Source organism: Pezoporus occidentalis, unplaced genomic scaffold (assembly GCF_034315485.1).
Source record: "Pezoporus occidentalis ecotype Australia unplaced genomic scaffold, CSIRO_AGI_Poc_V1 ctg119, whole genome shotgun sequence".
Taxonomy (NCBI): domain Eukaryota; kingdom Metazoa; phylum Chordata; class Aves; order Psittaciformes; family Psittacidae; genus Pezoporus; species Pezoporus occidentalis.
This window is the reverse complement of record NW_026912983.1, coordinates 1,712,622-1,728,358: the sequence shown is the minus strand read 5'-3', so window position 1 is coordinate 1,728,358 and position 15,737 is coordinate 1,712,622. Positions and strand designations below refer to the sequence as shown.

Genomic DNA, 15,737 nt, shown 5'->3' with positions numbered 1-15,737 from the left:
GCCACTCGTGCTGGTGCTATACCCCAAAGAATGGGACAGGGGGAGGTGGTAACGTCCTCAGCCCCTTTCCAGGCACGTTGTGGGGACTGCCCTGTGGGGAAACAGAGCCGGGGGTCTCTCCTTTGGTTAAGCCCTGAGGGGTGTCCCTGGGGGGCCCCCTTTTCCCCCCCCAGGGGTCTATTCCTCTAGGCCGCCTGGGGGCGCCAGAGGACAGCCCTGGCGCCCCTTACCCCCACCTCCCCGGCTTGCGTTTCCGCTCCCGGCCCCGCCCCTCGGCGTCCTCTTTCTCGCGAGAGCTCGTGAGCGTCGCTTGGCTGCGGGAGCAACATGGCGGCGGCCAGCGGCGAGGGCTGCAGCAGCGATGCGGAAGCGGGCCCGTCGTGGTGGGACGGGCGCAGCAGCCTGTCGGAGCGGGCCACGGAGCGGGCCGCCGCCACGGAGAAGAGCAGCGCTCCGGAGCCAGCAGCGCCAGTGCCGTTTGATATCGGCAACACCGAAGCCTTCGTTAAGGTGCGTGGCCCAGGGGAGGCAGCGGGGCGGGTGCTGTGCACTACCGTTGCCGGGGAGGCGTGCGCGGCCCGGGGCATGCCGGGAGCTGTGGTTCTCCCCTCAGGGGACTGCCCGTAGACCCCGCGCTTGACGAGGTGGCAGCCCTGAGGAGATGCGGGGCAAGGCGGGTGCGGCCCGAGCCTGGGGTACCTTGGGCTGTTCCTGCCCCGAGCTCGGGCCTTTTGCGCTGGGTCCGGCTTTGTGAGCGCCCCGGGTCGGTTTTTGCTGCCTCCATGAGATGCAGAGGAGTCAGGGCCGTTCCTGGGCCAAGGCCTTGGATAACAGATCTCAGCATCAGCTGCCTTGTGTTTAACCTGTGCGAGCTGCTGCTTCCAAGGGAGGGAGCGCCAGGCCGTTCTCAAGCAGGAAACGTGTTGGTTTTGTTGTTTGGTGGGGGTTTTTTTTGTGTTAATAAAGTAATTTTCTGCATCCCTGCTTTCTAGACTGAGTTTTGTTTTGTTATTGGATTTTCATCATTTTATAGGCTCCTAAATAGACAACGTGAACTAAATTACTGTAAACTTAATCCCGTTGAAAAGCCCTGTGATACTATATAGGAGAACCGTGCAGTTCAGAGAAGCTAGGCAAAATACGTCTGCCAAATAGTCTCCTGGGTAAACAGAGAAACAAAGTACCTAAAAGATGCTAATAACGTGGTGTTCTTGCACAGTATGCTCTTGGCACAATGGTAGAGTCAACAAAGGCGTCTAACGGGCTTCCTCAGCCTGGCGATGAGTACGACTTCTACCGATGCTTCTCTGGCTTCCGGGCGTACTGTGAAATGCAGAGCGACCGTCTCCTCGACTGGTAAGGATGCTTCTGTGTCTCTGGGCCGTTGCTAACAGCTTCCAATCCAAAACAGAAGGTAGCACCCTTCTTTAGAGACTCCAAACTTGTTGTAGATGGTAGGATGGCTTCTTGTACACACCTTATTTTAGCTACTTTTCTAGTACTGGAAAGTTTAAGAAACAAGATTAAAGAGGGCCTTTTGTAATGATTTTGATAAGGGGCTGTGCAAGGAACAGAGGCAGATATAAAACACATTGGGCTATCTGTTTTAAAAGTCACATGGTTCCTAAGAAATTAATTCTAACACTTAATGCTGTACAGGAGTGTCTTCACTGCTCATATAATGTTATCTATAGGTACTGCATTTGGTTTATTTTTACACCTTGAAGATTTGAAGGGAATTGGATGGTTTAGTGTTCACCATGCCTGCTTTCAGACTTTTAATAGCTGTGCTGTTCTCTTGCAAGCATGACCAGGGTGATGCAGTACTACGGCTGCAGGAGCCACATGAAAGATCGCAGCAAAGTGACAGACCTGGAAGATAAATTTGACATTTTGGTGGATGCCAACGATGCCATTCTGGAAAGAGTGGTAAGCAAATTATTTCTGCTTGTTGCTGTTACAAACTGCCCAGTTACCACAAGTTCTTTGTTCCTTGCAGGAATGTCAGTGTTAGTGCATTCATAGTTACATTTAGCGTTTCCTCAGTCTGAAAACTGAAACCCAGTGGTGGGTTTCTTTTTAATCCATGGGCTAGGTCAGTGGTCACAGCAGCTGAGGCAGATGGGTTATGGCCCAAAAGGAAGAAAATAATAGGCTTCACTGAGAATAGGTCAATGTTTGGACTCTGTGATCTTAAAGGTCTTTTTCAACCTAAGTAATTCTGTGAGTCTGTGATTCTGTGTGACTTGTTAGGAAATTAATACAGTCTGGCATAAAGCCCCACAACCTGAGAACAGGTCTGTAAATTCATACTGCTGCTTCTCTGAGGAAATTTTTCCTAACCCTGATGTTCAACGTATTCGTCCCACATTTGTCTGTCTCATGTTGCAGAGAATTCAGGGGAAATGGCTGTGGAAATACCTATCTGTGTGACTTTATTCAGTCTCGATGGAGTGGCAGAGCTTGGTAATTTAACAGGGGTTTGTTTTTCACCTTGCTTTCCTGGAATTTAGAGTATTTTACTGGATGAAGCCTCAGGAGTGAACAGAAACCAGCAGCCAGTTCTCCCTGCTGGGTTGCAGCCCCCACAGACAATTGTTTCCAGCTGGAACCGCAAGGTGAGGCCTCTGCATGTCATGTGTTACCATAGCTTTTTTGCCAGCCTTGGCACTATTGGTTTCTGAATTGAGTGAATTGAGTTAAATGTTTTGTCACAGTTTTTTACACATCCTGACTCCCTCTTTTTTGCTTTTCCTATTTATTCAAACTTGATTCTGGAGTCTGTGTGCTTTCAATTGCCATTTCAGTTTGGTGACTCTGTTTTGAGTTTGGAATATAACTTTATTCTTCTGAATATTGGGTCAGGCTGAGTAGAAGAAATTCTGAATATCTGTTAAATCGTGTGAGTTTTACCTGTGGTTACCTTCGCTTAAACAGGCAGGAGAATCCCACAAGAGAAATCAGACTGAAACTTTCCGACTGCTTCATGCCAAGAATATCTCTCGACCACAGCTTAAATTTCGGGAAAAGATTGACAATTCCAACACTCCTTTTGTCCCTAAACTTTTTGTCAAGCCAAACGCTTTGAAACCTTTGCCTGAAGGTAAGGGAGTTATTTTTTGTTGGGTGACTTACTGAGAGTATTTGACACAAATCGGTCCTCACAGTCTAAAGGAGAAAGCATTGACAACAGGTAACAGGAGGAGATACTGACCATTTTGGTGTAGTAAGCTCTGTGACTGTTGTTCACATACATACAATGTAAGGATAGCTTAGCATACAGCATCTTCTTGTTGGTATACAGTAAATAATCTGTTCCAAGCAGATATAGTGAGTTCTCTTTACCACCATTGGTACATGATGAGAGTCACTCAGGCACTAGAAGTGGTCTTAATTAGTCTAGTTGGCTCAACAGATACTTATTCCTAATTAGTTAGGAGCACCAGATCTGTGGTTAGACCTACCTTTGGTTTGAGTGCTTTATCAAAGCTACCAGCGATTGTTCTTCTACTGCTGGTGATTCATCCTTTGTCTGCACTGATGCAGTTGTAGTTTTAGAAACTGGGAATGACTGAAAGATTTTTCTATCTCCTTCTAAGCTCTTGGGCAGAACCACCTTGTGTCTTCCTTGACAACAGCCTGGTAAAACCTAGTAACTGAGTTGTCATTAGAGATGCAGACAGAAATCTTACTGAGAGCAAAAGCTGCAGGTCTAAATTGTTAGCAATTTTGATACTTTAGGATTTTAATAGGACCTTGTGGTGGGTGGAGGGGAGAGAGTAGTAGGCTGGGAGCATGTTATATGTGGGATCCAGTCCAGTTGTTCCATATTGGTTGTTCAGCCCTCACAAAAAGTGGACGGGAACGAAAGGAGCGCCCTGAGGACTTGGATGTGCCACCTGCTTTGGCAGACTTCATACACCAGCAGAGGACCCAGCAAACTGAGCAAGACATGTAAGACATTAAACTGACAGCAAGGTGCTTGGAGTACCACTGGTGAACATGCATTTGTATGGTCCCATTGTGCCAATGCTCTTCATGTGTGACAGCTCTGCATGTGTTTTGTGTCCTCACACTATGTTGGGTGTGATTTGTTTTAGACATCTGCAGTTACTTTAAACCTGTGCTTAATCAGAGACACAATTTCTGCTCTGTAGGGAAACTGCCATAGCTCTCGGAGTCTCTGTGTTCTGAGATGACTGAAATTTAGTCTGTTTTCCTAATTTCCACAGGTTTGCTCACCCTTACCAGTATGAACTGGAGCAGTTTTCTCCACCAGATGGAGTTCTTCAGAAACCAGAACCCCAGGTTGGTACCCACGTTAATTTAAGCTTACAGCAGATGTAGTCACCATACTCGATGAAATACAGAATTGAGGGTGGGGGTCAGGGGTGGAATTGACAGAGGACACACTGTGCCTAATATTTGCTCTGCCAGATGTACAGGCCCATCAAGGAAACACCCTGTCATTTTATCACCACACTGGATGAACTGGTAGAACTGAATGAAAAGCTTACGAACTGTAAAGAGTTTGCCCTGGATTTGGAGGTAATCAGACTGCCTTTTCTGTTTAAAAGTTACATGTGTACTGTTAGTACCCAGGAGACCATTATATTCTTCTGGTCTGTTTTGTAGGCTTCTCTTTCTTCTGCTTTTTGTACTTCCTGACATCAAAAGACAGTTCATGACCTGTCAGATATTATCTATAAGGTAGAATTAAACCATGTCAGTATTATGTGTTTTCCAATGGTTGTACTGGCTGCATACTTCATACTGAATTTGGTGGTATTACTTCTGTAACTGGTCTTAGCATACATCTCTCTCCCATGTTTTCAGCACCATTCCTACAGGAGCTTCCTGGGCCTGACATGTCTGATGCAGATTTCCACCCGAACAGAGGACTTCATTATTGACGTACTGGAATTGCGCAGCAACATGTACATTCTCAACGAGACCTTTACAGACCCTGCCATTGTGAAGGTCAGCTGCCAAATCCACCAATTTACCACCAGAATTCTTCTTTTTGTTTGGTTTTCTTTCCCTTAGTTGAAGTTGTACTATAGTTGAAAGCACATTTTGTGCTCTGTCATGGTCACTTGGCTCTGCTTTCATTTTATTTGTTTATGTGCCTGTTTCTGTGATGTAAGTGTGGAGTTACTTGCACTAATTTAGCAGTTTTACACTTAACAGTGAAGGACAGAGGGAAAAGAAATCTGGTCCTGGACACATCACTATGAAACCACAGCAGCCAGCCCTGAGCACAAATGTTCTTCATATCATTCTCAATTTGGTTTGCCTTTCAAGGTCCTTCATGGTGCTGATTCAGATGTGGAATGGCTGCAAAAAGACTTTGGTCTGTACTTGGTGAACATGTTTGATACTCACCAAGCTGCTCGGCTCCTCAATCTTGGCAAGAATTCTTTGGACCACTTGCTAAAGGTGTATTGCAATGTAGATGCTGACAAGCAGTACCAGCTGGCTGACTGGAGGATACGGTAAAAACTGACCCCTTAAATGGGCTGGAGCTGCAAGGTAGCACTTATCCTTTTTTGTACTGTTATAGCAGGAGCATGTTTCTAGTTGCAAGCCCCATAGTTGTAGGTTGGTCTCAAAATTAACGAGCACAGCATTTAGCTGGCTGTGCTGTAAGTTCTTCTATGACTTACATTTTCCCATGTTTCTTTACAAAATGAGTTCTCTTGGGAAAATGAAGGAAGATTAAGTTATCAAAAGCTCCTGGATTCTTAGGAACAACACTTAACCACTGCAGCATTGTAGAGAAAGTCAGTATTTGCTCCTCTAGAGCCCCCACTAAAATGTTCAGTCACCCTCACATTATGCTGTTGGAGCAATGAACTTGGCTATACACATGGACCCTGCACACCACAGAGGTCCCAGGTCTGCTTTATGTAGGCTCTGCAGAGGGGAAAGAGTTAGACAAATACCATAGCAAGCAGTTCTGCCATCTCAGCTGCATGACAGTCTTGCTCTCTGGCCTGTGACGCCATCTGGATTGGGAAGTGCACAGGTTGTTACTGCTGTTGCCCAACAAATCCTTCAGTAAGGAAACAGAAGAATTTCCATATTAGTTTTCAGTGTGTTTTATGTGCAGTTTGCCCTGATATGTTTAGTAAGAGGAAGTGACAGCTTGGTTGGGCAGTGGCAATGTATTAGTGTAATTTTGGCTCTTTTTCTAGCCCTCTGCCAGAAGAGATGTTGCAGTATGCCCGTGATGACACTCACTACTTGCTCTACATCTATGATAAAGTGAGGGAGGCGCTGTGGGAGAAAGGGAACGAGCTGCCCACTCAGCTGGAGATCGTGTGGCAACGCAGCAAGGACATCTGCCTGAAGGTAAAGCTTCTCCTGCTTGAATTGCCTGGATCAGAGTATGGGCTTAGTAGGACAGAAAGTCCTTTGCCTGTTCTACATCTGTTGCTAGACATAGGTGTTTTTTTTTCCTCTTTGTGTGTCTGAAAACAGCTGTATAAACTCTAACTCCATTGTGTGCACCTGTTTCACTAGTTAAAATCCTTGGATTCAGCTGCCTTCTTGCTGGTTTTTGAATGCTAGCTCTCCTTGGCCTCCTGATGCTTTCAGGTGTGCTTTTCCAAGAGAGATGTTACATTTCCCATTCTGCTGGATGTTCCTAGAAGTTCAAAGCCTAGCTGGAGTTGCACTAGGAAATAATTACATTGTGCCGGTGGAAAATACTATCTATGAAAGCAGGCCTCGTCTACTGTAGTAAAGCTTGAAGATACTGTACATCTAAAGTTGCTCCTGGAGTTTGTGAGGCTGGTTTTCCTGTAAAAATGGATGAGATGTGTTTTCCAGGGACAGGCTCCCACCAAAGCTTAGGGCAAAAGGTCCAAGACACACTGTACCTGAGTTGATTCATTCCCCGTATGTCCATATGAGATTCTGTCTCAGTGAAGCAATGCAAACTAGAAAGCACAAATCTGATTCTGATCATGAGTGTTTCGTTTTGGTTTTTTTTTTTTCCTGTTCAGAAATACATCAAGCCCCTCTTTACAGATGAATCCTACCTTGAGCTCTACAGGAGGCAGAAAAAACATCTCAACACACAGCAGCTGTCAGCATTTAGGTTGCTGTTTGCATGGAGAGACAAGACAGCACGTCAAGAGGATGAGAGTACAGGGTAGGAAGGCTTTTCTTAGTCGCTGGCTTAATACTTTAGTGAGTTTCTTGTATTGTGCCCCTCCTGCACCCAAGGTGGAACTGCTTTGTTACCTGTAGAAATTGGTGTACTACCTCAGGCTGCTTTTTACACACAAGTCCTGTTATGTTAGCAGGATCTAGATCAGTTAATTTCTTTTTAAGTGATTCCATCTTTTCAGATCTTGCAATTGGGGCAGACTTGTGCACTTTGAAGGTATTTTTTAAGAGCTTTTAACTTTCTGTTCCATTCACACTGCCTCTTTGTGTTGTAGATATGTGCTACCTAATCACATGCTATCGAAGATAGCAGAGGAGCTGCCCAAGTAAGTTCTGTTCATCCTTGAGGAGTCTCATTTGATTTTTAATGTCCAACAAGTCATTTTCCTGGTGTGTGATTACTTCTGCAGTTGATCCCTTCCTTCCAGCTGTCAGTACTGCTTTTTCTATAGTTGTTCAGTTTGGGAGAGAAATAAATAGCAATACTTAATACAGGCTTCTTCTGGGATACATCTCTCTTTTTGATTTTATTCCACTAATAAAACACATTCCTTTGTCACACGTTCCCTCTGAGGTTCTTACAGTATTACAGAGCAAGAGAAGGATGAGTTCCCCCGTAACATGTGTTTGGGTCTTTCTCAGTTCCTACATGGATTGGGGGGAGTGCAAGGGGCAGACCCCTTAAAACACCCAATTTATACATTTTCCTCAGACATTTGCCACTCACCATCTAACATCCATACGTGTGAATAATAAAAATGCATGAATTGGTGATTTCTCCTTATCGCAAACCTGGAACAAAAGATCTTTTTTATCATGGAGAATAAACCCTGACAGATTAATCTGACTGGTGTTACTCTGTCCCAGTCAGGACCATGGTTATATCTGGTTGCATGTCCTTTGAATACAAATGCCTAATGTATTGGCCATAAATACAGCGCACTGAACTTTCCTCATCTCTTTAGAGAACCCCAGGGCATCATTGCTTGCTGTAATCCAGTCCCACCACTAGTTCGCCAGCAGATTAATGAATTGCATCTCCTCATTCAGCAGGCCCGGGAGATGCCTCTTCTCAAGGTAGGAGTAGCTTGTACCACACAAGAGACTCATTTCTTGCCTTCCCTAAGCCAGGGAATGGAGCTAAATGGTGACCTGTGATGCTATGTATGCTGAAGTTTGCTTTTTGAACACTGTGAATACGGTGTTCTGTAGTACAGCAGAAAGATATATTGCAACTTTTTGCCTGTCTCTACTTGTTGTGTACTGGCTTACACAGAGCATAGTTTCCTGGAGAATTAGAGCAGTGAAAGAACAGGCACTACTTGGACACAGTGCAGTTATACTGCACATCATGTTTGCCTGCGCGAGGAAGAAGTGGACCTTGTGGAATTTGTTGATCATGTAAATGGATTCATAAATCTTTTATAGCTATGGTGAAGCAAAAGCAAAACTCCTAGGTGTGAGAGGTTCATTAGTTAAAATACAGCATCAGCATGTTGATATTAATACAGTCTTTCTCCTTCAGTTGAACAAAACTATTTGTGAGCATGTATTTGTCCTTTCTGTGGGAGGCGTTTAAATGTATCCATGTGCAAACCCTGCAGGAGAAGAATTAAAAACGTCATTTTATTAACCTGCTAGCTTGTAACGAATGTGTTGAAAGTGCTGATAAGGTGGCCAGAAGAAATAAGCCAGGTGCATTTAATTGTCTTTATCTTTCTTTCCCATTCTAGTCAGAGGTGACCAAGAGGAGAGCACCTCCATCCGTCCCTGAGGTACTGTTTGCATAATATTTGTTACCTAATGTCTTAAAGCCTTAAACTCAGACAAATGCAGCAGAATTCTAGCTTCTAGAAAGTGGTTTATTCTCATCCATTTTACATGTCTCTCCACTTTAGCTTGTTACTTCTCTGTGCTATGCCCATAACATTACCAGCTGTAAATTGGTATTTTACAAACCATCATAACAGCAGCACTTAAGGCTTCATCAGCAAACACTGCAGCTGCTGGACAGTTTCATGTGTGTTAGTCTATATTGACTGATCTGTAAGAAGAGATGGGTTCCTAAGGCTGTGACTCATTTACTGTCCTTGTGTGTGTGAAGTAAAGCATCTCTCTGTGTGTTTGCACAGATAGCATTTTGATGCCAGATGCAGTGCGCTCAGCTATATTAAGAATATTCAGTCTCTGAATTTCACCCCTTTAGTTGAATTTTCATTAAAGTATCTGCAATATGTGGAAACATTCACAGATTTGTAGAGTAACGTATTAATGCTGTCTGTGATTTGAATCTGCAGAAGCCAGAGAATCCCTTCTTTGGACCACATGACAGGTCCCGGAATCCTGTGAATGCTCTTCGGAACATCTCTACCTTGGGTAATTTGGACTTAACCTGAAAACTGTGCCCATAATGATACAATGTGGCTTTGGCACGGGGAAATAAGCAGCCCTGAAGAAACTTGCAGTGAAATCCCATTACACAAAAGAGCAGTAAAATATATATATGTGTGTGTGTGTGTGTGTGTAATGTATCTAATAAAAAATTTGTCACCTTTTCATGTAGAGCCTGCACCAGTTTTGGAACGTAGTTGCCTCTTTTCAGACGACGAGAACACAACAGATCTTGAGGGTGTTCAGCCAGAGTCAACATGTCTTTTTGCTACTGCCACTCTCAGCATATTCAGTGTAAGCAACATGTTTGATAGTGTCAGGTTTTAAGTAGTAGAAAACATACTTAATAATCTGATAAAACTGTGTGAAAGACAGCATGGCAAGAAATACTAAGGTGGGACACACACGGAAATGATATTGGCTTCCTGTCAGGCATATGGTATAATGAAGACAACTAGGTTAGGAGGCCAGCAAGGTAATTACATCTGTCTTGGAGGATCATTGCCATCAGTGGAGCTTCAAACAGAGGGAGAGATGCCATGCATGAATCAGCAGTAGCAAACCCAATAAAACAGTAATATTTCTTCCCTTTTCTTTTTTAGGAATGTGATAAAGATGAAGGAAACAAGACTTTAACCACTGCACAGCAGAAAGCTCAGCGTATAATGGAATCCTTTGAAAACCCGTTTAGAATGGTAAAAGCTCCCAGCACCTATTTGTTCCAGGCATATCTGAAAGAGCTGGATACAGCATCGGCTGCTGCTCTTGCTGGAATCGAGAGATTGTCCTTCTTGCAAAGCTCACACGTGTGGACTTGTTTTCAAAACACACTGGAATGCCTCTTAGATATATGTCTTTCTACATAGTAAACAGCCTTCCACTGGGGTTTTTTAAACGAGTTTGAGGGTTTTTTAATTTGCATCCCATTTTGATCTCTCCTTTTTGGCTAGAGGTAGTGAGCTGGTGTTACTCTTGTAGTGAATCAGCAGAACAATAGAATACTTTGTTATGGATTTGGAGTAGCAAATGACTAGGAAATAATACCAAAACAACTCCTTTGGGTGTGTGGTTTGGGTTTGGGGTTTTTGTGTTTTACTTGAACGTTTCTCTTGGCTGTAGCTGTGCTAACCCTTCTTTTTCCATATTCTGTTCTAGCTGTACAGTGCTTCTTAAATAGCAACTTTCTGATTTGGATCATTTTAAGTAGCATTTTAAAAGATGAGCTGAGTGCCGTGTGATGTGCTTAAAGCAAAATGGTTTTCCCTCCCTACAGTTCCTACCTCCAGAAGAGAATAATGCCCATGTGTCACAGTCTGCAAAGTTTGACCCGTCATCAAAGATTTATGAAGTAAGACTTGTGCTAAAATTTCCTGCCAAGTAGTACAAAAGAATGAAATAAGTAGATGATTTTCCTCTGGGAACCTCAGCAATAGAGATTTTTCTCCTTTAATTCTTCACAGAAGAAGATTTGAGAAACTTGAGGTGTCTCTATATCTGTAGTTCATTTTTTCTGCAGCATTTGTATCCTTTGAAGAACCAAGGATTTGGGACATCCCACTGTATATTCCCTGTCTGTCAAAGCTACAAACTACTCCTGAAGATGGCATGTTTGTAGCTCAGAACTTTTAAAGCACATGGGTTTCTTTACCTAGTGCAGCACATCTTAATCTCTTTTCAGTGCAGTTTGATCTTTTATACTCTTAATGAAGATCAGCATGTGGTAGCAAGTTTATAAACTCCCTTTTGCCATAGAACTTCAAGGAAGAGTGATCCCAGGTAATGTTTTTTCATTGCAGATCAGCAATCAGTGGAAGCTGATGACTCAGTCACGGGTACAGAAGGAGTCCAAGGATGAAGCAAAGAAGAAAGCAGCCCAGCAGTCAGGTGCAGCCATTCTTCCCTTCCTCAGTGTGTTGGCTGTGCTTTTCCCAAAGCACATCGGTTGTTTCCCAGTGACAGGAAAACCTTAGATGATGGATTGCCTGATGGATGAGATTATTTGACAAAGATTGTACTCTGTTTAGTTTGAGATTTGCTACAAGCTGGTTTGCTTTTTCTAAGCCCCTAGCAAACTTACTCCTGCTTTTTACAGTAATGTTTGTTTGTTTCCACAGCTGCTCGTGAGCAGGCACAGAAGGCATATAAAGAGGAAACAGAAACCATCACATCTGTTCGTCAGCAAGCTATGGTATGTCATTGAATTCCCTACTTCCAGCCTTTGCCCCTCTTGACCTTTATTGCATAGTTCAGAATGCAACCCTGAGCCCAAAAACTCTGAAATACTGAATGGAAGTCTTCTGATAGTGGGCTTGCTGTGGTTCTGCCATGTGTGTAGCAGCAGGCCCCTGGCAACTGTGCTGAGCAAATCTTCACATCCTTCCATATCTTCTGTAGGGGATGTTTCCCACTGCTGCACCTCTCTGCTCCTCACTTGCCTGAGTTCCCCCAAATCTGCCTATGGGCCCACAGCAGATTTCATCCTGTCACTATCCTGTGAAATGACAGCTTGGCTTTTCACCTGAAAAGCCCCTGCTGTGAGGGGAAAGAAAACAAAGCAGTTTAGGCCCAAGGAAGAACACAGTGCTGTTTAGTTGCACTATTATTGCCACAGAGACTTGGGTCCGTTGGGCAGTTCATCTGCATGCTGGTGCTCATGCCTACACAGAGATGTCTCGTTCTGTTCTCCTGAACTTGTCCTTCTTTCTGTTCCATGGGTTGCTTTCACAGGAGGAGCAAGCTAGTAAGAAGAGGGAGAGAGAGACAGTTGCAGGTGAAACGGGAGCAGAGTTGCCAAAACAGGAGAGGAAACGGCCAAAAGCCTCCCAGCAACCAGAGGAGCTGGAAGCACCCAAGCAGTTTACCCCCTTTGATTACAGCAAGTCCAACTTCAAAGTGTTTGCGGGTAAGATCTGGATCTCTTGCTAGTGTGCTGCAGGCTGTGGGAAATGTTGCCAGCTGAGCCCTGAGAAGGCTCTGTGTGTGTGGATGTAAGTGCCAAGGCAGTACAAGCTGTCATAATGCACCTACCTTACAGTGGGGAAATACTGAAAGAAATTAACTTGAGGAATGTAGAGTTTAGCATTGCTTTTCCAATTTGGAAACAAAATCCTGAAACCATTGGCCGTGGGGATTATGGAGTCAGACTTTGCTGCTTTTCTCTGTTTAATTGGACCTCAGGAGCTAGGACGCAAAGATGTGACTTCTGTGTAACAAGTATCCTTGCAAAAGCATCTCCTGCCTCTGAGAGACTCTTCCGGCTTTTAGAGTGTGGGAAACTGCAATGAAACTTCCTTATCATTAGAGGAACACCGTGGAATGAGCTGTTCTTTATGGAACACTTTAGTGACAGCTCCTCTCCTCTCTCCCTTAGGAAGCAGCAAGTCGAAGCAGTCGCCACAATTTGATCCTGCCAAGCAAACTTACGTGGGCAAGGTAGGGGCGTGTCATGAAAGAAGGAACAGAAATGGTGGTGATAGCATGTACCCAGCTAGGGAAGGCAGATCACTTCCTGGATCTGCAGGATGTTCCCTAACAGCACTTAGTACTGAGGTGCAACTTCCAGTCAGAGGCTCATACTTTTTATTATAGCCTCTTTCCATCCAGGAAGAGCTTTCTTGGGACCCCTCAGACTCTCTTCTTGTTTCCCACCTCTTCATATATTCACACCTACACCTCCATACATCACAGGCGTGACACTTGAACCACAAATTCCCAATAGCACATTCAAGGCACTCTCAAGAAAACTCAGTCCAGTTATTCCAGGCCATGCCAGCTCTGTGTTTTGCCCACGTTCTCCACCGGGTACTGTCATTAGGAAAACAGTCTCAGCTCAGAGAATTTTTACTTAATTTATTGCTAATTGAGATTGAGAGATTGAAGAGAAGAAGGAAAACCTGACCAGTCAAACACACAGGTAGGGAAACTTGTGATCAGCACAGGGCGGTTTTTGTGTCATCACCCTCTCACCCCACCCCAGGTCCCCCCTGCAGACCTGGGTTACATAAAACCCCCCACATATACTCTGTGTAGTGCTCATGGCCTGACATCACTGGGCACTCAGGTGTGAAGTAACAGGGTGCTTGTGCATGAACTCATTGGGTGCCCAAGTGTTAAAGTTCTGACACTCATTTTCATGCATTTCAGCCTCTTTCCTGTGTGTTTAACTGGAGGGCAAATGGTACCAGGGAGCATCTTAGATATTCAATAAAAATCCTATTTCAGAAGCTGAACAAGTTTATGCCTGATACTGTAAAAAACAGTTTCCTGTGCAATCTCTTTGCTGTGTCAGTTGAAACTTGTTTCTGGGGGTGGGGGGAAAACAGCCATCTGGTGAATTTGGGACAATCTGTACAGATCTTTCTGACTAGGTGGGTAAGATTTGTCATCGGTGGGGTGTTGTGCCTTGCATGTCAAGGTTAGTTAGACCAGTAGAACAGCACTTGCTCAGATGCTTTTAGTACATGCACATATAAAGAAGTCCTAAAGCATAAAGCTCAGTGGGACCTGACAGCACATGAATCTCGTGGAATGTCCTGTATTTGGCAGGTAACTCACTGTGGTGCTGGTGTTTTCTGTTTGTTTTCTATGCAGAGATTTGCTGGAGCTAGCAAACATCCACATTCTGGAAACCGAAGCATGTCCTACCTGGCTGGGAAAGCTGATAGGTGTGTGTCAGCCTGCTCTGCTCTCATCAGTCCTGGAGTGTTTTCATGCCCTGGAGCTATGGGCAAAGCAAAATATTGTGCTCTATTGCTGTGGGAGCTTAGGCACATGTTTAATGGGAAGAGGTTGCATCACAGCTTGACGTCAGTTTAAGGGGTGGGGGGGGAAGATGGGGGAAAAATAGCTTTGTCAGGATTAATACAATCAAACAACAACTCTGGGTGGAAGGTTTGAAAGGCTGAGGTTAAAGTTTGTGTTAATAGATGTGGGAGTTGCTTTCTTTGGCCACAAATATAAGTAAAGGTGGGGAGAGCATCTGGCTAGCTAGGGAGGGAGATAAATAACAGCATTGCCAGATAGGAACGTTCTTGTTCTGAATAGATACTCAATGTGTAGCTTACAAGGCTTGATCCTTGCGTTTTAGTCATTGAAGAGCAGCATTGGAGGGAGAAAGGTTGTGCCTGCATCATGACCCCTTCAATAGAATCATTGTAGCCTCTCACAGCTTTTCAGTCTCGAGTGCATTTAGAGCAAGAGTTAAAAGTCTTTCTGCAATTGTCTTTTGCAGGGGTTCCAGACACCACTGGCCGAAGAGATAGTCCCTGATCCAGGACCTCTGGGAGTTGCTGCTGAACAGAACAACATTCACCAGTGTTGTCACCACAAGAAACAAACACCAGTCATTGTGCAGTTTTTGTACAGAAACGTTTTAAACCCATTAAATCCCCATTTCCCCCCCCCCCAAAAAAAAAAAGAAAAGAAGGAGGAACATCTTAACTGATGTAATTTTTATTGTATTCCTGTGGGGTTTTGTGTAATTATAGTCACAGCGTTGCTTTGTTTGTAATTTTGAAAGTTTACCCTGTGTTGTCAAATACAGTTTGGCTAAACTTGTCACTTCTTGGAGTTGCTTCAGATCTAAACCCAGCATGTCCGTGGAGTATGAGAGGAACCTCTTGGCATCTCTAAAGCCAGCACAAAAGTAGTAGAGAGATTCAGTAGATATGACTCGAACTCCACCAGCCTGGAGGAGGAAATGAGGCCAGAGTGTCTTATGTTAGACCTTGCTTACAAATTGGACTGCCAGCTCACCTCTTACAAGACAAGGTAATATGAAACATGAGTGTGTTTACCTGGCAGTGTTTGTGTCTTATTTTAAGCAAAGGGTTTATTTTAAGGAGAAAAATTAAGAGTTAGGGATCAGAGACCAGTGAGTTGCAGGGTGAAAGCAATAGCGTTAGGTAGAAGGCAGAAACACAGAGTGAAATATTGGTTTGGGGAAAGCCAGTGGGGTTCCGTGCTGCAATTGAGCACAACCTGTACTATACTGGATATTGGGAACAGTTCCTTCCCCAAAGGGTGGTCAGGCACTGGAACAGGCTGCTCAGGGCAGTGGTGGAATCACCATCCCTGGAAGTGTTTGAAAACATATAGATGAGGCCCTCAGCGCCATGGGTTAGTGGTGGCCTTGGCAGTGCTGGGGAATGGTTGGACTGGATGAGCTTAAA

General features: G+C 44.3%; 1 protein-coding gene across 1 annotated transcript; it reads left to right on the top strand.

Moving 5' to 3' along the window:
- Positions 1-292: 292 nt before the first annotated feature.
- On the top strand, positions 293-15,126 carry EXOSC10 (exosome component 10). Its single transcript, XM_062604853.1, has 25 exons — positions 293-510; positions 1,220-1,356; positions 1,806-1,929; positions 2,514-2,618; positions 2,938-3,103; positions 3,843-3,954; positions 4,233-4,308; positions 4,438-4,548; positions 4,837-4,980; positions 5,305-5,495; positions 6,198-6,354; positions 7,011-7,159; positions 7,452-7,502; positions 8,142-8,253; positions 8,910-8,951; positions 9,474-9,552; positions 9,740-9,861; positions 10,170-10,262; positions 10,841-10,915; positions 11,364-11,451; positions 11,682-11,755; positions 12,295-12,469; positions 12,938-12,999; positions 14,158-14,231; positions 14,798-15,126. The coding sequence occupies exons 1-25, from the start codon at positions 328-330 to the stop codon at positions 14,826-14,828; spliced, it is 2,733 nt and encodes a 910-aa protein (XP_062460837.1). The 5' UTR covers positions 293-327; the 3' UTR covers positions 14,829-15,126.
- The last annotated feature ends 611 nt before the right edge of the window (positions 15,127-15,737 follow it).